Genomic DNA, 23,126 nt, shown 5'->3' on the forward strand with positions numbered 1-23,126 from the left:
ACTAAGGAGTTACTTAGAAAATTTGGAATGGAAAATACTAAAGAAATAAAAACACCTATGGTAGTAAACACAATCCTAGATGATGATCCTAATGGAAAATCAGTAGACTTAAAACATTATCGGAGCGCGATAGGTAGTCTACTTTACTTAGCTGCAAGTCGACCGACATTTTATTTGCAGTTAGTATGTGTGCTCGATACCAAACGTGCTAAAGAATCTCATTTGACTCAAGTCAAAAGAATCCTCAAGGAACCACAAATGTAGGTATTTGGTATCCTAGGACCAACAACTTTGAATTAATAGGATATTCTGATTCAGATTATGCCGGATGCAAATTAGACCGCAAAAGCACAAGTGGTGGATGCCAACTACTTGGTCCATCCCTTGTCAGCTGGTTTAGTAGAAAGCAACACTGTGTTGCACTATCTACAACTGAGTCAGAATACATAACTATAGGCGAGTGTGTTGCACAAATATTATGGATGATGCATACTCTAAAAGATTTCAACTTAAATATCACAAATGTAAAAGTATTAATTGATAATATAAGTTCGATTAACTTAACCAAGAATCCTGTGCATCATTCAAGAACCAAACATATTGAAGTTAGGCATCACTTCATCAGGGATCATGTTACTAAAGGTGATATTGAACTCAAGTACATTGAGTCTAAATCAAATTTAGCTGACATTTTATAAAACCGCTCCCTGAAAGTGAATTTAGCAACTTACGACGACAATTAGGGATGTGCTCAATAGACTAGGATCATTCATAAATACTTTCAAAACTGATTTTATCAACTTATAGGCTAAACTTGTTTGTTTTCAAAATTTCCATTTTTAAACTTTCAAAAACAGTTTTGGCCTTAGACTAGTTTTACATCCTTAGAAAGCATGTACCCATAGGTTTAGTTCTTGAGCATCTCACCAACACCTTAGGTTTACCTTGCTTGTGTTTGACAAACATAGAAAGGGGTGAGATGCATAGGCCATCTGTCTGGACTTAAGATGCTTATTTCAGTGCATCAGTATAAGTCTGGACGTTAAATACAATTCAAATATTAATCAGATTAAAGTTCATCAGTCAAGTCAAACACTGACTGATTATAATCTGACTAACCAAGTGAAAGCTACTATTTTCTAATAGTTAGTTAGTACCTAATTGGTTAGACAGCTGGTTAAAGTTAGATATCAAATTCAGGGGGAGAAATAAACTACTTTAGTTTTCCAAATTGAATTTTAAACTTAATTTTGAAAATCAGAGTTTAAAAATAATTTGTTTAAAATTGTGAAATTTTTAAACTCACAAACTCTTTACCTATTCTTTGAAAACTGAACTTTTCAAGTATTTTAAACCATGGTTTTGAATCTAATACTTTTAAACTTTGAAAAATTTGATTTTGAAAAACAAATTTCATCTTACGTTTACCAAGACTCCTTTGAAAACTAAAAGTAAAGATTTAAACTTAATTTTACTTTGAAAATTGTCCTGAGTCTACTTCTTAAAAATTTGACTTTACTTAATTTTGACAATTTAATTTGAAGGATAAATTTTACAAAATTTAGTTTACAAACTAAGCTTCTCAAAGTTATTTTCCTTGTTTTGAAAATTAAATCTTGTACATTTAGTGTTGAAAAATAAATTTCAATTAGTTTTGAAAAATAGACTTTTCAAACTTAGCTTTGGGATTTTGGTTTTGAAAACTTATGTTTAAGTAGCATTTCAAAGTTGAAACTTGTTTTGAAAATTTTTTAGACCTTATACACTTATGTTTGAAAATTAACCTATCTAAACTTAGCATTTTTTTTCTAAAAGCTAAAAGCTAATGCTTTAAACAAATTTTCAAAACTTTATACTCCCCCAAGTCAATTTGATCTTCTCTTGGATTTAAAAACTCAGTTATTGTTCAAGGTATTATTGTTTTCGGTATTTCTCACTGTGATTGTTTACCCTTGTTTTTTGATGAATGCCAAAGGGGGAGGGTTAGGTTGGTTAAGTTAGAGCAACTAAATGAAAACAAAAAAAAACTAACTTAAACCTTAAAAAACCTCAAAAATCATGCCTATTTTTGCATATTTTTTATAACTTAACCCAGGTTGTCATTCCATCAAAAAGGGAGATTGTTGGTGCGGTTAGCACTAACGGTCTAACTCAGTTTTGATGAATGACAAATCGTTAAGTTAGGTGTGTTGTTGTCGACACCTTTATCAAGTGTGCGGAAAAGTCCGGCTAGGTCGTGGTGGCCGGATAGTGGCGAGAAGTCCAACTAGGTCGACGGGCTGACCGGATAGTTGGCGAGAAGCGGGTCGACGGGGTGGCCGGACGCTTGGCGAGAAGTCGAGCTGGGCTGACCGGACGTCTGGCAGGTAAGTGAGGTAAGTCACTGGAGGGGAGTGACTGCGAGGACGCGTTCCCGGGTAGGGAACATTAGGCGTCGATCCGGCTTAGATCCATTTCGGATATCTAAGTCGAGATCGTGACTAGATTCCGGTCTCGGAAAGACGGAATCTAAGTCATACTTTGCTCATCTATAAAACTGTGCTAACATTCTTTTGCTGCAGGGTACATTTGCCTCGGACTAACCTTTTCTTGCAGGAGAAGGACTTTCTGGAGAAGAGGGGTCCGGGCGCCCGGAGGGGATCCGGGCGCCCGGAGGGGATCCGAGCGCCCGGAGGTCCGGGCGCCCGGAAGGGATCCGGGCGCCCGGAAGGCAAATTTCATCCAGCCGAGTCGTCGCCACGTGGAGCATCATGGTTTGTGCAGCTACGTCACATTCCAGGCGCCCGGAAGGGATTCAGGCGCCCGGGACAGCATATAAAAGAAGCCCCAGGCAGGAGCTTCAGAATACATCATCAACTGAGAACTTTCGACTGCTGGTCCCACTGCTCTACTTTCCTGCGACGCTAACAAAGCTCCGACAAAGTGCTTCTTCGTTTTTGGTTAATTTTCTTGTCGGTATTACTTTGTTTCATTAAGCATTTCCTGTATTCATTCTGTAATTATATTCGAATTGCTAGTGATTGCCCAACGAAAGTGGTCAAGGACCACGGGCCTTCGAGTAGGAGTCGTCACAGGCTCCGAACGAAGTAAAAAATAACTGTGTCTACTTTACTTTTCCGCTGCGCTAATACTCTATATTTTCGAATCGATATTCACCCCCCCCTCTATCGAACCTATCGGTCTTACATTAAGTAGGATCATTTTAGGTAAGTCCTTTTTGTACTGACTTTATAAAAGAACTAGACCATAGTTATTATGGAAATGTGTGCTCCTAATCTTAATATAATAACAAGCACATATATTTAGTATTTATTTCTTTAACTTATCAAAGGGTGAAATTTAGCTCGATAAATCAATAGGCCCGATAAGTTGGGAAATGATACTATTTATAGTGTGTATTGTTGATTATAGAAGGAATCTGTGTCCTAGTTATCTAGGTTGAGAATGTCCCCAAGAGGAACTCATAAGGATTGTCATGTTAAACCCTGCAGGTGGACTTAGTCCGACATGACGATGAAGTTGAGTGGTACTACTCTCGGAGATAGATATTAATTTAGTGAGTTGTCAATAACTTACTTAATTAGTGGGCATTCGTTATCTTAAACACAGGGAGACTAACACACTCACAATAAGGAGCCCATAATGTAATTTGGGATTGGTGCGGTAGTGCGGTAATAACTCTCTAGTGGAATGAGTTATTATCAATGAACTTGAGTTGTGTGTTCCGGGCGAACACGGGATACTCAAGCTCATCGAAAGGCCAAAACCAATTTCTCCTCTAGGTCCCTGTCGTAGTCTCATTAAAGCCTCAAGTTCATCCAAAGAAAGGCCCATCTTGGTGTCCAAGAAGGGGGCCGGCCCAATGCTTGGTGACCAAGCAAGGGCCGACCACATCCTCTTCTATAGGGGCCGGCCCTATTGCTTGGTGACCAAGCATGTAGGGGCCGACCAAGATTAATTCAAATAGGAGGGGCATTTTGAATTTTTAAAATTTTCTCTTTGTAGAAAACTACAAGTTTTAAAAGAGAGATTTTAAATTTAAAATCTTTCTTTTTTTGAATTAGGTCACATGTTTTAAAAGAGAATTTAAAAGTTTTAAAACTTTCCTCTTTTAACCATCTTCATGGTTGAAGGAAAAAAAGGAAGAGAAGTTTTAAAATTTAAATTTTCTATCACCATGTTAAAAAAGAAAATTTTATAAGAGAAGTTTTAAATTTTAAAACATGGTTTTAATTTTTTAAACTTTCCTTTTTTAACTCCCACTTTAGGAAATTAGGAGAGAGCTTGTAAAATTTTATAACGGGTTATAAAATTTTATTAAAAATTTTATTTTTCCTTTTTCCCTTATGAGGTGGCCGACCACCTTGCTTGGTGCCCAAGCAAGGGGCCGGCCATAATTAAAATAAAAAAATCATCACAAAAATTAATGTTGGTGATTGATTCAATCAAGAGGAAAGAAAAGGAAAAATAAAAAGGAAAAAGGGAAAACTAAAGGATGATTTTATTTTTTGTAAAATTTTTTTCCTTATTTGCCTTGGGCAAGTAATATAAAAGAAGGGTTGAGGAGGCCTCATGAGACACAACTCTTATTCTCTTGCTTGGAGACTCTCTTAGTGTGGTCGGCCCTCTCCCTTATCTTTTCCCTTTTGCTCTCTTTTCCTTGTTGGTGGTGGTGGCCGAATTTTAGAAGAAGAGGAAGGAAGCTTTTGGGTGGTGTTCATCTTGGAGGATCGTCACCAACACGACGTCCAAGACGAGGCGAGGAATACGGCAGAAGATCTCGAGGTCATTAGCTTACAAAGAGAAGATATAATTAGTAATTTTCTTCCGTATCATACTAGTTATTTTCTTTGTAAGAATTCTAAATACAAGAGGCAATTAGATCTAGTTTTTCGAATTAGTTTTCCGAGTTTGTGTTTTCTTCTTTTTCAAATTTGTGATTCGATTGTTCTTTTTGGTTAACCTAGAGTTATTTAAGGAAATTAAATATAGCTTTCCTTAAAAGGCTTTGTCTAGGCGGTGGTGGTTGCTCCCATATCCAAGAAGGTCATGTGCCTCTTCATGCAGTCCTGGAAGCCAATTTTGGAAATTAATATTTAATGAAATTAATAACATAGGTGGATTTGAATCAATAGTGTTAAGTTCTGCTTGCGATTCAAATTTAAACCATTAAGAACAGATAAGTTAAATTTAGAATCAATGATATTAAGTTCAATCTGTGATTCCTAATTTAACTTCTAAAGAACACAATAGGTTATTTAAGGAAAGGTTCGACACTTGTATAAAATTTTTGTACAGTAGAACCAGTACGTTTTCCTAGGACTAACCAACAGTCCCCATCCGATCGACCTCCTCATTCCTCCTCCTCGATCTGTTCACTGGAGAGTGATCTGTATCTCCTCACCAACTGGATTGAAGTGGGCGACATCATCTGGGGGCGACCAGTCTAGGTAAGCTTTGTCTGGAATCATATAGATTCAAAGATCTTGCCTAATCAGTCCCCTTTGTGATGTTCTTTCTGATCTGGACTAGAGGGAGGCATCGGATCAGCATACTGGTGGACTTCCCCTGTGCCGATCACTACCCTCTTAATTTCTTGCTGCTATTAAGGTCTCGGGTGAAGAGGTGGGGGTCTATTGAGGTAAGTGTTGTCCTGTTGGTTAGTGTTTCAGCAATTCATTGCTGTACAATTGAGTTCTGGACTGATTCTTGGAAGAATTGGTGTGTGGGTGTTCTTTTGTAGCTTCCGGACAATGGATTGTAGGGCTGTAAGATACTGAATTGCTGTCAAATCTCAAGGTAAGTGATTTCTAGTGAGGTACCTCTGTTATTCTCATTAGTATGTTGCTAAATTAGGTTTTCTAATGGGTTGTAGGGTTTTGTTCTTGCTTAGATTTATTAGTAGTGAGTGGATGTATAGATTTAACCTATATTGATTATTGGGATGTTTAGGATTGCATTGTTTTAGGTAATAATGGAAGGTTGAATGATGATTAAGGATCTAATGGGAATTTTAGTTCTTGGATGTGTTAAGCTAGGCTGAAATTTAATCTAGTCTTACCAAGGGAATGGAGTAGTAACCATGGCTAACTATTACTTTAGAGTTGGTTATTTATTTCTAGGAGATTTATCTATTTGTAGTGTATACATATAATTGCATAAAATTGTATATGTGACACAAGACCTTGATCATTGACGAGCCGTGTGATCTGTGGGGTTTTCTGTTAGACACTCATGCGTCATCTCACGTACCGTGTCAATCTGGGTGTTAGAACAAGCCCATATAATTAATTGAGCCAAAGGCCTTACCCAAGGAGGATTGAGTTGAATTGGTAGGGAGGAGCGGAATAGCGGAGGCATGTCAGATCGGGAGAGCTAAGCAGGGTGTCGGGGGAGATGAGCTGACTGAGCGAAGCAGTGAGTTAGGGGAGTTGAGCCCTTGGAGTCGGATGGATCTAATGGAGAAATCAGGGGAGATGAGCTAACTGAGCAAAGTAATGAATCGGGGAAGTTGAGCCCCTGGCATCGGGTGGATCGACTGGAGGAGTCGGGTGTATCATTGAAGGAATCGTCTCGATTTATTCGAACCGAATGACCACCTCTTTTATCTTAGATAATCTAATCTATTTAACTCATCCAGACTTTGATCTCCATCTCAGTAAACTCATCCAGACTTTGATCTCCATCTCAATAACACTATTAACCTTGGCACTAATTCAAAATTCAGAATTCATAACTAAGGGTACTTATTTAGCCTGGAATTTTCTTACGAAATTATTCTCAATCAAAATCTTACTAAAATAAATAAATAAATATTAATGAACCGTTCACGATATTTCGATTTTTCTTTTTTCCTTTCTAAAAAAATCTACTAATGAAACAAATCTATCTAAAATATTTAAGAGAATAAATTTAAATTTCAATATGTGAGCTGTCTACCTTTTCTTCTTCCATTTTAAAGTCGACGCCCAAATTGACCTTCTGTCACAGTGTCACTTTCCTTCCAAACAGAACCGTCTCCCAAATTCACCTTCTCTCACTTTCCTTCCAAACACAACCGTCTCAAACAAAATAAAGATAATATAAATAGTTTACTTTCCCTACCTTTCCATGCGTTGTCGCTCACCTGTTCAAACAGAGGGTTAAAGTTGACGCCCAAATTGACCCGCAGAACACACGGTGCCTACGAGATCTATATAAAACAATCGGTTCTTCCACTTCTTCCTCACCCACTACTGCTAATCTTAGCTCTCCCGTCACTAACCTTTCAGTTCATATCCTCTGCGACGAAATGGTTTCCGGTTCCCGCACAGACGAGGTCACTCTCAATGTCTCAGCCGCAAGGCTCTGGAAAGGAGCGATCGAGGAGCCCCATATCTTGTACCCCAAGCTCATGCCTGACTTTTTTTCCAAAGCCGAGCGTATTGGAGAGGGAGTCGGAGCTATTAACGTCTTCTACTTCGCTCCGGGTATGAAATTTAAAGACTTTTAAAGATTTTTGCTGCACTCGATCGATACGGTAGATTTTACATGCTAATGAATTCTTTTGTTTACTCTACAGCCGCAAATCTGCCACCGGGAAGCCTCAACAAGAACAAGATAGAAGTGCTCGATGAAGCGACATTCACTTTTAAGAATTCATCCGTCGAAGGAGGGCTCCTTGGCGTGCTTGTTAAATCACAAACCTATGAGTCCGTCTTCGTTCCATCGGGTGCTGATAGTTGCGTTGCCAAGCTCAAGTTTGAGTATGAAACAATTGGGGACAAAGATCTCACTGAACAGGAACTAAAAGCCACCAGAGATGGATCCATCGGAGTGCTCAAGGCCACCGAAGGATATCTACTTGCCAATCCTGATGTCTACGCTTAAATTCATACACATCTCGCTCATCCAACCTTAGCAACTTCCTTTTCAACTATGTTCCACTTTGAATCTTATTTAATAAATGTGATCCATAAATGGATGGAATATATTTATCTAGAGTGCATTAATAAATGTTATTGGCTGTTTTTGTCACTTGCTCTGTTTTCTTTTGAGGAAAAAAAAGGATGAACATCCGAAATGATACTGAAATGATAACTGAAATAGAAGAAGAATTCTGTCTATTAAATCAGATACTGAAATGATAGCTACTCTCGATATGTTTGCCTCGGTGAATCTTAAACACAACGAGCCAAGCCATTTCTTACAAAATAGTGGCAACTGGCTTCACTGAGTTGAATAATTTTCAGATGACTGAATTCTGTAAAAATAAATAAGAAGAAAAAACATTATAAACTAAAATTTCAGGACAAGCTGATTCATGCTTTGAGCTCCAATACTGCATGTTATATGATCATGTCCGAAAGTGAAAAGGTGGAAAGTTGAAGATATGACTATAATGTTGACTGGATGTAGACCGCATCTCGCTCTGCAAAACAAATAACTTCAGTATCGAGCCAGAGAAGGGGTCCTCGATGTTGGCCCTCTGACGCTCAAGTCAATCACCGGAAATGTAGAGGAAAGCGGAGCAACAGTAACACAAGCACAGACATTTTGAATAACACATACTTCCGCCGGTATATGGACTCTCCCTTTATATAAAGCCCTAGTGGGCGACGTGCATGCTACTCAAGGCGGGGCACGTTCTCAAATGTGTCATATGAAAGGACCTGTCAAAAAAGTGCCTTTGACACCATACCTTAACAAGGTATGCCTATCCCTGACAAGACAGTAGAAGATTCTGTCGTACGATCTGTCTATTAACATGCCTCGTGTCAGCCGCACTATCTCACAAAAAGATATCCAGAGGTATGACAGTGGTCTCGTTGTTAGGCCAGGACTCCCCTGCTCTGTCTGCATCATCCGCTCTTCCTTCCAGTGACTAGATGTAATAGCTTGTCCCTCCTGATCCGATAAGCTTTTCGGTCTCCTTAGTGTCCCGCTACTCCGCACTGAGCGTCTAGCCACCTTACCGTATTTTCCTGAGCTAGACAGGTGGTCCACTCAGATATGTCTCCTACAGATCGGACACTGACTACCCCAACCGGCCGTTGTGATCGACCTCTGCTCGTCCACCGTAAGCGAGCCTTTGACACCTTGGAATTGACCACCTTGATTTTGACCTCCACCCTGGCAGTTGATCCATGCCGGGCAGGCCCCTCTTTATCACCGTATCACAAACATTCCCTTCAAGTCTAGTCGAAGGAGGTTGCAGATCCGACTGACTGGACAAGTAGCATCTTCGGTGACTTCCATGTCTACACCGTTCGGCTTTATTTCGCCAGGCTGGGTTTGTAGCTGCCGCTCAGATCATACCTCCTAAGGCAGATGGTGCATCGGTCGCTCGGCTATATGATAATCCACTCTCTGTGCTGATCGGGACGATGGGCGACAACACTTATCGAATTTTCTCCTTTTCTTACGTTCCCTCGGATGAGCGCCCTTTCTTACTAGCTGACGTCATCCAAATTTCTTGAATACAATGTAAATCTCTGATCATTATGGCCAAGTACGCGGCCAAACCTTTTAATTGAGCCTCATTAATGTCTTCCGGTAACTGAATGCCACGTGTCCCACTTTCTGCCACCGCACGTTTGACGTGACAGGCAGATATCCGCTGGTGATGTGATAGGCAGCCGAATCTTCTCCTGGTTTTTCACAACCCTAGAGGGGACGGCTCAGGGCGATCGACTACGAGGTTTATAAACCTTACTTCACGTCGTCGTCGTCTTCATTCCTTGCACTTTCGTCTTCGAGCCTTCTCTGCGACGCTTCATCTCTTCTTCTTCTCTGGTGAGTGTTTTCTATAAGTTTCTTCGCTTTTTCCTTATCTGAATATGTTTGTTGCTCCATCTTGAATCCTTTATTTTTGATGGCCAATTCTTCGCAACCCCTTGTGCCCGTCTCTGGACTTTGGTATATTTCGACCGAGTCCAAGTTCGACAGGGACGACATTGAAAAGATGAAATCCGCCTACCACTTCTCGTTTGATTACCAAGTTGCTATTCCATCTGCTTACGACCGACCACATGAACCACCACCGGATTTTTTTTGTATTTTTTTAAGGATCAATTTATCGCCAACCTTTGGTTCCCAGTTCATCCCTTCTTTTCCACTTTTTGTAAATATTTCATATTTTCCTTAATCAATTAGTGCCAAACTCCTTTAAATTGCTATGCAGGGTCATAGTTTTGTTCCGCCTGCATGTATTCCCTCGACTCCTTGGCTCTTTCATTATTTTTATTATCCTAAATTGTCCAAGCCAGAGACCTTCTTGTTCCAAGCCCGAGTGGGCTTAGTCTTTTTTGATAAAATGTCGTCCTCCAATAAGCATTGGAGGGACCACTACTTCTTTCTTCATTTTCCCGAGCGGCCAGACTTCCCGATCAACTGGCAAATGGAAGTGATGAGTCCCCCATCGCTCAGGAAGTGCAAAAGCCGATTGGACTATCTCCAAGTAGCTTCCAGTTTGGCCGGTCAGAAATACCACATTCACCGGTTGTTGTTGGAGGGTGTCTTTTACGTGTTTAGCTTAAGCCCGATCCGCACACGGCTACCTTCCAACCTAGGTATACTCTTTCTTCTCTTCATCTTTGAATCTAACTGATTTTGCTTTCTTTTTTGCAGCTCGCATCATATTGAGGGCATGTCTGGCTGGCAAGAGCAAGCTTGTAGACTCAGAAATCAATGCTGCGGCTGTAGCCGAACTAGAGAGTCGAGGCTTATAGCCGATTAACCCACATGAGATCTGCTCGTCGAGGCTAAAGGAGCACATGTGTCAGCTAGCGAAGGGGAGCTAGCCAGACGGCTGCTAGTGTAGCGGCCACTACAGTGAACCTTCCTCTCGAACGACCCTCGATGTTGTCGATCACGGTGGCTTCGGAGTTGGCCACTTCCGGTGAACCTCTGGTACGACGCAAGAGGCGTCGCGCGGAAGCGACCTCCCGCTCTGCCACTTCCACCCTGCAGACTCTAGGCCAAGCCAGCTCACGACCATCCTCCGAGCGGGCTGAGACATCCACTTCTGCTCTTCCCAAGCAAGGAGTCATAGTGCTCCACACCTCATTGTCATCCGACCAGACCCTGTCGTTGTCCGGGCTGTAGTTAGGGACAATTTGTGCACCACCGGTCACCTTCATGTCGCCTCAATCCTTATCGATGGCCCAAGTGTCCCGCATCCGATCAGCCCTAACGCCCCAATCTACGGGTAGAGCGACCTCGGAACCCTCTGGTCCGAGCGGTTAGAGATAAATAATGGCAATTATCCATTTGCCAATTGATAAGTGGCGTAGTCCAGACGACGTTACATCTTGCACCCCTGAGCACCATATACGGATACAAGAGTCGCTCGCACAAATATGGGTCGATGCCCGAGCTCGTGCGACAATCATCTCTCTCTAGGGGAGCTCGCGAGCAGCCATACTCAGATGTCTACTTGGATATGCATGTCACCTTTGGATTTACTTATTTTTATCCGCTCGACCCTTAGAATTTTCCTCTTATTTCAATACTAGGTCGAGAGTCTAGTCATGTGCCCAGAGGCTTGCATTTTTGGAACATGAAGTCCAGCAGCTGCGCACTCCGAGCGGTCCGTCAGCGGTTTCTCAGGCTGCTTAGAGCAGGTGACTTCCGAGATGGCCCAACTGAAGGCTGATCTACAAAAGAGCTTTGAGCTGCTAGAGCCAGAGAGGAGCAAGAGCACCTAGCAGGCTTCGCAACTGGTGAGGCTCAACAAGTAGGCGACCACCTTCAAGTCGAAGGTCAATTCGGCCAATGCTATGAAATTCTGAGCCATTTGGGACTTGGAGATCAAGAATAAAGAGGCTCGAATCCTAGCTCAGAGCTTGAAGGAGGATGAGGCCGCTCTGAGTGCCGAGCGAGAGGGTCGATCGACAGAGCAATCTACAGTGGAGACCCAGATCGTCACAAAGGATGCGGAGCTGGCCTTTGTTGAAGATGGAATTGGAGGCATCCCGAACAACCTTGGAAGTTTATCAAGGCGTAGAGTTTAGCCAGTTCAAGATTCTGAAGCGAGACTACCTCCGCTCGGACCCTTTCAACGATCGGCTCACCTACTGGGCACTCCGCCTCTTCAACCTCACCATTGATGGGACTCTCGACCAGTTGAAGGGCGACCACTATATCCCAATCTCATTGTCCAACAAAGTCATCAGTTGGGACAATGTGATCGAGTCGCCACCCGATGATGTGCTGGATTACCTTGAGTGAACCCGCCCCCTGCGAAGCTCAACTCCCTTTGTACTTCCTCTTGCAAACTTGTAAAAATTTTCTAAGTTGTAACGCATGATCGCCCGTTCGGACGTATTTTTGTTTATTTGATTCTTTATTTCATCATGCATCGCCGCTCGACGATTCTTCGCTTTGTTAGTTGTTGCACTTTTTCGTTCATGATTCATCGTTCGACTCAAATAGGACTACGAACAACTTATCGTTTTGCGAAAAATTTCTAAGTACAGTTCCGTGCCCTCCCGATCGTCAATGTAATTGGTTGCTTGGGTGTCCGAGCGATCACTTCAACGCTGCTGAACAACCTTATTTTAGCGAAAAATTGTTGCTTTTAGGAGCAGTACGTTTTTGTGTCAGCCTTATTCTCAGCTTATGCATTCGTTGATCAACTTCACTTGTCGTAGACTTGGTTTTAGAGCGGCCGATCAGCCGTTATTCATTGTAGACTCAGGTTTATAGCCGTCGCTCAACTGTTGAAGACACAGACTTGGGTTTAAAGTCGTCGCTCAACTATTGACGAAAAGCAGATTTTAAAGTCACTGCTCAACTATTGACGAAGACCAGGGTTTAAAGTCACCACTCGACTGTTGACAAAGACCGAGATTTAAAGTCACAGCTCGACTGTTGACGAAGACCGGGGTTTAAAGTCGCCACTCGACAATTGGTAAAGACTAGGATTTATAGTCATCGCTCGACTATTGACGAAGAACGGGGTTTAAAGTCGCCGCTCGACTGTTGGTAAAGACTAGAGTTTATAGTCGTTGCTCGACTGTTGACGAAGACCGGAATTAAAAGTCACCACTCGATTGTTAGTGAAGACTAGGATTTATAGTCGTCGCTCGACTATTAGTGAAGACTAGGGTTTATAGTTGCCGCTCAACTGTTGATTTGTGTAGACAAGGGTTTATAGTCGTCGCTCGACTTTTAACTTGGCTGATCGGCACAAGAGTCTGGAACACTTAGGATTTTTATTCATTTGTCTTACTGCATCCACAAGACATGCACTTATACAAATACATCTGGATTTGTTCACGCGCCTCTCAACCATCCTATAGGGTTAGAGATGGTTCGCACTCCAAGGCCGATCGAGCTCTCTTACGTTCTCGTCCTATAGGTAGTAGGCTCTCGATCGGAGCTTCTAAATGACTTTGTAGGAACTGGCCCACTCCAGCTTGGTGACGTCACCGACCGACTTTATACTTTTCCACACCAGATCGCCAACCTGTAAGGACGTCAGAATCACCCTTCGATTGTAGTTTTACTTCATCCGCTACCGGTATGCCATAGTCAGATGGTAGCCTTATCTCGCGCCTCGTCTACCAAGTCGAGTTCCATGAGTCTCCGCTCGGCGTTCCCATGTCTTAGAGTTACACCCAGTTAGATTCTACTTCGACCTCCACGGGGACCACCACTTCACGACCATATATCAGTTGGAATGGTGTTACGCCAGTCGCCTCTTTTGGAGTTGTGCGAAAGGCCCATAGGATACTGGGGAGCTCATTGACCCAGCTGCCTCCTGCATAGTAGAGCCAAGCTGGTAAACCTCTGAGGATCTCTCGGTTGGTGACTTCCACCTGGCCATTGCTCTAGGTGTAGGCCACTAAGGTGAAGGCTTGTTGAATATCATAGCCCTCACACCACTCCCTGAGCCTCTGACCGGTAAATTGCCTTCAATTGTCCGCGATGAGTCGATGGGGGATGGCGAACATGCACAAGATGTTCTACCAAATAAACTTGAGGACCATCTATTCAGTTATCTTTGCTAGTGGCTCAGCGTCCACCCATTTTGAAAAGTAATCCACTACGATGAGTAGGAATCTTCACTGAGTGGTCACCAGTGGAAACGATCCAACGATGTCCATGCCCCATTGGTCAAACAGACAAGACACTGTGGATGTCTTCATCTCCTTGGTCAGTTGGTACGCGATATTGTGATATTTTGGGCATGATAGACAAGTAGCTACTGTCTGAGCGGCATCATCTTGAAGCGTGGGCTAGACATATTCGGCAAGGAGGATCTTTCGGGCTAGCGCTCAACCACCCGGATGACTTCTGTAAGAGCTCTGGTGCACTTCCTGAAGGATGTATTCCACGTCCTCAGGTCCAACACATTTAAGCAGGGGCCTTGAAAAGTCTCTTCTATACAGCTGATCCCCGATCAGTGTGAACCATCATCCCCTCTTTCTCAACAAGCTGGCTTCTTCCTGATCGACTGGTGTGTCGCCTGATTGGAGGAACTCTATCAGGGCTGTCCTCCAGTCGCTCGGGAAAGTTATTTCTTCCATTCTGTCGATGTGCATCACCAATGAGACTTGCTCGATTAGCTGTTGTATCACGATTGGCGACAATGAGCTGGCTAACTTAGCCAATTCGTCTATAGCCTGATTTTCCGATTGGGGGAATCTTTTGGATAACCACCTCTTGAAAATTGGCTTTCAACTTCTCAAAAGCTTCTATATATAATATGAGTCGGGAGGTGCTTATTTCGAACATCTTTAATAGCTTCTAAGTAGCCAACTGAGAGTCTGAGTGGATGAAAACTTTTGCAGCTCTGACATATCAAGTTGTCTACAAGCCGACAATCAGGGCTCATATTCATCTTCATTATTTGTAGCCCGATAATCTAGCCAAACGGACAGCTACATCCTGTCTTCTCACGATGAAATTAATAAGATGTCGATCCCACTACCTTACCTAGTGGACGAACCATCCACATATATCTTCCAAGTTGTCTCTGACTCGGTGTTCTGGACCTTAGTGACAAAATCAGCTAAGGCATGGGTCTTCATCGCCGTTCGGGATTTGTAACACCCCACCCTCCTCACTACTAGTCTGCGAGGGTGGAGCACTACTGGACTATTAACTTATCTTAACTAATGTTGTTCACATGAAAATATCTATACTTAAAACTCTCTAAACACTCAAACATGCAATTAACTGACAGCGGAAGACTAAATGACTCGTCTATACATACTACTCAGACTTATGTTCACAACTAAATCTATACATCAATCTGAACATGCTAAACAATATATATATAAATCTGATCATGCGTGCAACAATCATACCACTCAAATAATGAAACTAATGTTCATAACAAATAAAAGGAAGTGTTCTAAAACATAAAATCTTCATTACAAAATCTTAATAAACTTTAAGCTAATTCCCAAGGCTTCTATAGTCCAAGCATCACACATCCGTCCGCACCTCCTTGTCGTCTTCCTTTGCTATAGCTTTTCCTTTCCTTTATCTGCAGTAAGAGGAAAATGCATCTATAAGCAAAATTACTTAGTAAGCGTTATCTAACTCACAAAACTCGAGTATGTATGTAAGCTGAAAGAAATCTAGAAACTGAATGCTCATCTAATAGCAAAAGAAACATAGTATACTGAAATACTAAACATGTAAGCAAATCTAAACAACATGTCAGTATATAAGAAAACTAAACTTGCTGAATTTTAAACTTATGTGAAGCTTATTTCTTTTGTTTAAAAACTTATACTTTAATACTTCAAAATAATAATAAACTTCTTTCTTGGGCCCAGGCTTAGTACCAAAGCGCGCTCCCTAATAGCAACAGGGGTAGCGACCCACCAGCCCTACGAGGGTAAAGACCTCGGTTTTACCAGGGCCAAGACCTCGGAATTGGTTACCTGGATTTGTTTAATGACAACCTCGGAAGTCGGGTACTAGCCTCTTAAAAAAAAGTAAAATACTTGTTATCTTTTATTACTTCTAATATATAATGCTTCGGCATTTTAACAAATACCTTGTATGCCAAAATCCCTAAAGTCTTGACTTTGAGATCTACTTAAGGCCTTGGCCTTTTTCTTTCTTTTCTTTATCTTTCTTATACTTCTCTTAAACTCAAAATACTGTAATACTTAACAAGATCTGCACTATGATACTTAACAAAAACTGCAATACTAATCATAATAGAGTTCAAGCTTGGTACGGTAACAAAAGAAATCAAACCGTATGCTAGAATAAAGAGACTCAAATATGTAATGTTGAACAATCAAAAATCTGCAAATCTAATTAAGCTACTACAGATCTAATTGGATCTTCCAATGCTAAACCATCAAAACTACAATGCTAAACAATTCAAAATCTGCAATGCTAAACAAATCAAAATCTGTAACCACACTAAAAATCTGTTAAAGCTTGATACCTATGTAAAGCTTATACTTTTATAGAGCAATAGAGATCTTTAAGCATGTTACAACATGATCTAAACTGGAATACTAAGCCAAAATCACAACTGAAAACTAAATCTGCATACTATACTAATCAAGATTCTGCATTCTATGCTATACAATTTCTGCATACTATGCAAACATAAATTCTGCACTATAATACTTAACCAAACTGCACTATAATTCTTTTTTTTAAAAAAACTGCATTATAAGTTCCACCAAAATTCTGTACTATAAGTTCTACAAAAAATCTGCACTATAAATTCTATCAAAAATCTGCACTACAAGTTCCACCAAAAATCTGCACTAAAGCTTAACAGAAATCTGCACTAAAGCTTAACAAAAATCTGCACTAATGCTAAAGCACGAGTTACTTAAAGAAACTGCACTAAAATTCTGCACTATAAGGAGATCTATACTGCACTAAAATTCTGCACTACAAGGAGATCTAAACTGCACTAAAATTCAACAGAACACCCAAATTAAGCTTATTCACACCCAATGCATGGCACGAACCCAAATCTGTACTGCAAGCTTCAACGGAATTGTTCATGCCCCTTTTCCTAGCACCAATCCAATTTGCACAGCAAGGTCACAAACACAATTGTACAGCAAGGTCACAAACACAATTGTACAGCAAGGTCACAACCCGAATATAACCATACTTCATGCTCAACACCACGGCAAGGAAAACCAAACCCAATCATAACTATTCTGCAGAAATCTACAAAACACAAACCTACATGCTTAATCTAACTACTTTCTTCCTTTGAAATCCACGGCATAAATCTCAAGACTAAAAATCTTACAACATACTTCGAATTCAAGGAGAACAAGATCCGAAACTACTCCTACCGCAGGTGAGAAGCAACTTACTCTTGTTCTTAGACTTACAACCGAAGAAGGAGGCTCCTAGGGCTTCGGCAAAACTCAAGCTCTCGGCAACTTCTTCGCATCTACTTGTTCTCCTCGCCAAGGTGATCACGATGGTGGAGGAAGCCCTCCGATTTGGTCCTTGGCCGGCCGCCGGAAACGATGCCCTAGCTCCGGCTTTGTTTCCCACCCGAGCACCGCCGTCGCGAGCGAGAGGAGAGGAGAGGATGGTTTAGGTCACGGGAAAAACAGAACATCAACTTATCCCTTTTTATAACTTAGTATTTCTGTTATGGCTTAAGATCAATTCGTTATTAATTTGTTCATAAAACACCTGGTGAACGCTTGGCTACCGCGCTTCGCCTAAATCTCTGACCGGGTCAGAGGTCGCGAGTTCGAATCTCGGCCGCATCTCTTTTATACTTAATTATTTTCTGTTATTAACTACTACTTAAATAAATTTCATTCTTCCTTTAATCAGCACCGTCTGCTTGGGCACTTGGTTATCGCGCTCCGCTTAAGTCGCGGACCGGGTCGGAGGTTGCGGGTTCGAACCTCAGCCGAAACCCTTTTATTCCTAATTATTTTATGTTTCCTATTAATGCTTAAACTAATTTCGCTATCTATTTTATCAGCACCGCCCTGCTGGGATCCTGGTCAGCCGAGACAACTTAAGGCTTTGCTTAACTGGAGGTCTCCGGTTCGAACCTCGACTTAATTTCTTTATTTTTTACAACTTGTTTCTTTTGGTAAAAATACCAAACGAACTCCAAAAATTACATAAAAATACTCTAAAAATCTCTAGAATATTTCTAAAAGTATTTCTAACTATTTTTAATTACTATTAGGACTTGGGATGAGGAAATTTGGGTTGTTACAGGATTGATATTGTATGTTGAATTCGCTCAGCTCGGTTGTCCACTTAATCAGTCGTTCGGATGCCTCTGGGTTAAGAAGGACCCTTCCCAAAGTGCTATTGGTCATCACGATGATCGGATGTGCGAGGAAGTATGGTCGGAGTCTCCGAGCGGCTAGCACTAGAGCGTATGCCAATTTTTTGAGACAGGTGTAGTGGGACTTTGGATCTTTTAATATATGACTCAAAAAATACATAGGCTATTGGTCATGGTCGTTCTGCGTTACCAATGTCAAGCCAACCGCATATTCGGTGGACGACAAGTAAATCTAGAGTGGCTCGTCAATGCTCGGCCAATACAGGCAAGGAGTTAAGGTACTCTTTGAGCTCTTCTAGCGCCTTGTCACACTCCGTGTCCCATTAAAATTTGGTTGCTCGGCGTAACACCTTAAAGAACGGATGACTTTGGTTGGATGACTGGGAGATGAACCTTGATAGCACGGTGATCCGTCCGGTCATTCATTGGGCCTCCTTCAAGTTGTGGGGCGGGGCCATATCCTGTAGCACCTTCACCTTGCTTAAATTCGCATCGATGCCCCATTCAGTGATGATGTATGCGAGGAAGCGGCCACTCTTTGCGCCGAACAGACACTTGTTTGGGTTCATCTTTATTCCATAAGCCCTCAAGGTTCGACAAGTTTCCTCGACATCTGCACAAGGTCAACAGCTCTGAGAGATTTTATTAATATGTCGTCGACATATACCTCCATGTTGAGACCGATCTGCCATCGGAACACCTTTTTCATCAACCTCTGGTAGGTGGCGTCGGCGTTCTTCAATCCGAATGGCATGACATTGTAGCAATAGGTTCCGTCAACCATTATGAAGCTAACATTCTCTTGATCCTCTCAGGCGAGTGGCACTTGGTGGTATCCTTAGTACGCGTCAAGCATGCAGATCAGCTCGCAGCCCACCGTAGAATCCACCATCTAATCTATCCTAGGCAGCAAATAGAAATCCTTCAGGCACACCTCATTCAAATTAAGGAAGTCGATGCAGGCCCGCCACTTGTTGCCCAGCTTGGAGACTAGCACAACATTAGCCAGCCAGCTCGGGATTGGACTTCACAGATGTGGCTAGCCTCTAGTAATTTTTCTATCTCCTCCCGGATGATCTGGTATTGCTCCATGCTGAAGTCCCTCTTCTTCTTCTTCACAGGCCTAGCGTCTGATCGGACATGAAGCTTGTGCTGAGCCATGCTCGGCGAGATGCCCGGGAGCTCATGCATCGACTAAGCGAACACGTCATGGTTTTGCCTAAGGTAGGCGACCAGCTTTGCCTTCTTCTCGCTTTATAGGTTAACGACGACAAACGTAGTTGCCTCTGACCAGCTTGGGTGGATCTGAACCTCCTCCATTTCTTTATAGGCCAAGGTAGGAGATTCTACCATTATAACATTCACCTCAAAGCGCGGGTTCTTCCGAGCGGCCCTTGCTTTGGATTTGACCATCTTGACATAGCATCGGCCAATTGGTCGCCTTTGACCTCACCCGCCTTGTTGTCCACCGAAAACTTGATCTTATGGTAGAATGTGGACACCACCGCTCGAAACTCGTTGGGGGCCGGTCCGCCTAATATGATGTTATAAGTGGACGACGCATCCACCACAATAAAGTTCTTGGTCCTGGTCCTTTTGAGCAACTCATCATCGAACGAAATGGCCATTCGTGTCTGGCCGATCAGCAATACTCCGTTGCCTGTGAATCTATAGAGTGGGTTCGTTATTATCTGTAGCTCACTCCAGTTGATTTACAGCTGGTTAAACGTCTTCTTGAATATAATATTCACCGAGCTTCTTGTATCAACCAAGATTTGGTGAATAGTATAATTAGCGATTACCGCTCGGATGATCAAAGCGTCGTCGTAAGGGATTTCCACTCCCTCTAAGTCTCACGGGCCGAAGCTGATCTCAGGTCCTTCGGCCTTCTCCTTGCTGCACCCAATAGCGTGGATCTCTAGTTGCCGAGAGTGCGACTTCCTCGCTAGGTTGGAATCACTGTCGGTCGGCCCACCAGCGATCATTCCAATTTCTCCCTGAGCGGGGTTTCTCCTATTTTCTTCCTCCCAAGCCGAGGGACCATGTCCACTGGGCTCTTCCACTCAACAAAAGCTCAGGCGGGACTCATGTTATTCCTCCATTGGGGCTGATGATGGCGCCGCTCAGACGCCCCTCTCTCTTCCTCCCTCCGACCGGTTGACCGGCATCTATGATGCCAATCGGGTGATGGTAACCGACGATCATATCCTCAAGGAGCCAGTCTGCTTGCAATCAGAGTTAGATCATAGTAGTTGCATGTGTTGTGCGTCGCCGGTCGACTAATAGAAGGAGCAGAATAGTGGCGTTCATGTTGGACCCCGTGCTTATTTTGATGTGATCAACCAAGTTAGGTTAGGTCCTGTTTGTTTTTTTATCCCTGTGTCTAAGTGTGCAAGATCTTAGGAGCACAGGAAGTCGAGCGGAAGACGCAGCTAGCGAGAAGGACGTCACGGAAAGGGGGTTAATGGGCTTGGTACGTCTGAAGGACGAAAGAGATGCAAAAGTGTACACTAGTGGACGAGAAGAATGTGCGCGACGTTTGAGGGACGAGAAGCTGGGACGGAAGCCTGCTCGAGGAGAAGGCCAGAAATTGAGTTCAGGTGAGCCCTATTTCGATTAGCCGCAATCACCCAAGCGATTAGAGCTTCGGAAGAAGAAAAGGAGCAAAAGGAGCTAGAAAAGCAAGCTGGAGGTGCCTTCAACGAAGTGTTGAAGGCGCTTGCACTGCATACAGGCGTGAGGGCGCCCTCATTGCCTTGAGGGCGCCCTCCACATTGTCCAGGGCGCCTTCAAGGCCATTGAGGGCGCCCTCGACCCAGTCTACTTGATTATTTCAAGTTTGGATAAAGTTTTATCTGATGCCTTAGCTGGAGACACCCTCAACCTCATTAGAGGCGCCCTCAAGACTCGAGATAGACTTTCCAGGAGCTATATAAAGACCCCTAGAGCTAGGAATTATTCGTTTCAACTCTTGTATCAACTTCCTAGCAACTGTTTGAGCTTCTAGTGTATAAAATGCTTCTTCGCCTTCAAAGAATGAGACTTTTCTAGTGCGCTTTCCAATCGCCTTGGATTAACAACCACCTAGGATGTAACCAAGTCAAAAGTCTAGGTCTTTTCTCTTACTGTTTATTTCTATTATTTCTTTTATTATTGTTGCTATTTTTTGAGTTGAAAGTACGAGGAGGGTACTTCTTATTTTTACGGGCAATTCACCCCTCCTCTCTTGTCGGCCCCGCTGCACCAACAGTTCATGCCTTGCCTTTTGCAGCTTTTGGGTGATCGACTGCCACATGCTGCACGACATGCATCATGGGCTCGTGGTGTGGCTGTGCTCCGCCGATCGAGGCCCCTGGGAGGTTGATAGCTACTCGATGGTTGCCACTCGGGCACTCCTGTGGGCTCAACAGGCGCCTCCTTTCTTTTGGCCTCTTGGGTTTCTTCCACATTTATATATTTTGTGGCCCTCCTGAGCAGATGGTCGAAGTCCCTTGGCGGCTTTCGGATAAGTGACCGGAAGAACTTCCCTCCAATGAGCCCCTGAGAGAAGGCGTTCACCAATACTTCTGTGGAGACTGATGGGTTATCCATGGCTACCTAGTTGAAGCGCTGGATATAAGCCTTAATGCTTCCCTGGTCCCTTGCTTCAATGAGAACAAATTGATGCTCATCTTCTGGTGGCGGCGGCTATTGGTGAAGTGGTGCAAGAATGTCACTCGGAAGTCCTTGAAACTATGAATAGATCTTCTCGGCAATCGCTTAAACCATCATTACGCTGATCCGGAAAGGGTGGTGAGGAAGACTCGACATTTCACCCTGTCGGTGTACTGATGATGCGTGGCCTCATTGTCAAACTTAGCCAAGTGGTCGTCCGGATCGGTAGTTCCGTTGTATTCTCCAATCGTCAACGGGGTGTAGTACCTTAGCAGCGGGTCATCCAAAATCCTCTGTAAAAATTATTGATTGATCCACTCGGGTGAATCGTCGTCCCTTGGTGCCTAACCTTTCCGTGCGTCCCGAACGGGCGCGTCATCTGAGGAAGACCCCCTGTCCTTGTTTGCTCGGCCCCGTTCCTCTGATGAAGTCCTGAACAACGCTCGATGGAAGCGAATCGACGCATTGGGCGCTTCCTCATATGTGTCGGTCGGCTTCTTGTTCTATCCTCGAGCGGATATGTGATCTGCTCGGTCTCTGTGTCCAGCCTGAAGACCCACGGTTGATGTCGCGGGCTCATGCACTTGGCTCTCGACCATCTCCTGTTATTGTTGTTGCTCCACCATTTTTGCCGCTCGGGCTTGTATCAGTATGTCGAGCTCCTCTTGTGTCAGAGTCACTGTGGTGAGTTGTCCAGTATCCTCTATCTTCACGTTTCGGATGTCGGCTATGTTCCTACAGACGGTGCCAAAATGATCTTGTCCGAAAATGGAAAGGTGGAAAGTTGGGAATATGGTTGTTGTGTTGACTGGATGTAGATCGCGTCCCGCTTTGTAAAACAAGCAACGTCAATGCCGAGCTAGGGAAGGGGTCCCTGACGTTGGCCCTCCGACTCTCAAGTCAGTCACCGGAAATATAGAGGAAAGCGGAGCAACAGTAACACAAGCGCAAACAGTGAATAACGCGTACCTCCGCCAGTGTATTTACCCCTTGATATAGAGCCCTGGTGGGAGATGTGCAAACTACTCGAGGCATGGACACATTCTCCAATGTGTCATATGAAAGGATCTGTTAGGAAAGTGCCTCTGACACTATACCTTAACAGGACATGCATATCCCTGACAAGACAGTAGAAACTTCCGCCGTACGATCCACCTGTTGACCATACCTCGTGTCAGTGGCACTATCTCCCAAAAGGATATTCAGAGGTATGACAGTGGCC

General features: G+C 43.1%; 1 protein-coding gene across 1 annotated transcript; it reads left to right on the forward strand.

Moving 5' to 3' along the window:
* Positions 1-7,210: 7,210 nt before the first annotated feature.
* On the forward strand, positions 7,211-8,016 carry LOC122008782 (pathogenesis-related protein 1-like). Its single transcript, XM_042564999.1, has 2 exons — positions 7,211-7,469; positions 7,562-8,016. The coding sequence occupies exons 1-2, from the start codon at positions 7,292-7,294 to the stop codon at positions 7,867-7,869; spliced, it is 486 nt and encodes a 161-aa protein (XP_042420933.1). The 5' UTR covers positions 7,211-7,291; the 3' UTR covers positions 7,870-8,016.
* Positions 8,017-23,126: the final 15,110 nt, after the last annotated feature.

This window comes from Zingiber officinale, chromosome 1B, assembly GCF_018446385.1.
Source record: "Zingiber officinale cultivar Zhangliang chromosome 1B, Zo_v1.1, whole genome shotgun sequence".
Lineage (NCBI taxonomy): Eukaryota > Viridiplantae > Streptophyta > Magnoliopsida > Zingiberales > Zingiberaceae > Zingiber > Zingiber officinale.

Excerpts from the sequence above, each read along its gene's own strand:
- LOC122008782 (XM_042564999.1), top strand. The coding sequence starts at position 7,292 with ATGGTTTCCGGTTCCCGCACAGACGAGGTCACTCTCAATGTCTCAGCC. Across the intron at positions 7,470-7,561 it reads CGTCTTCTACTTCGCTCCGG|CCGCAAATCTGCCACCGGGA; the intron begins GTATGAAATTTA and ends TTTACTCTACAG.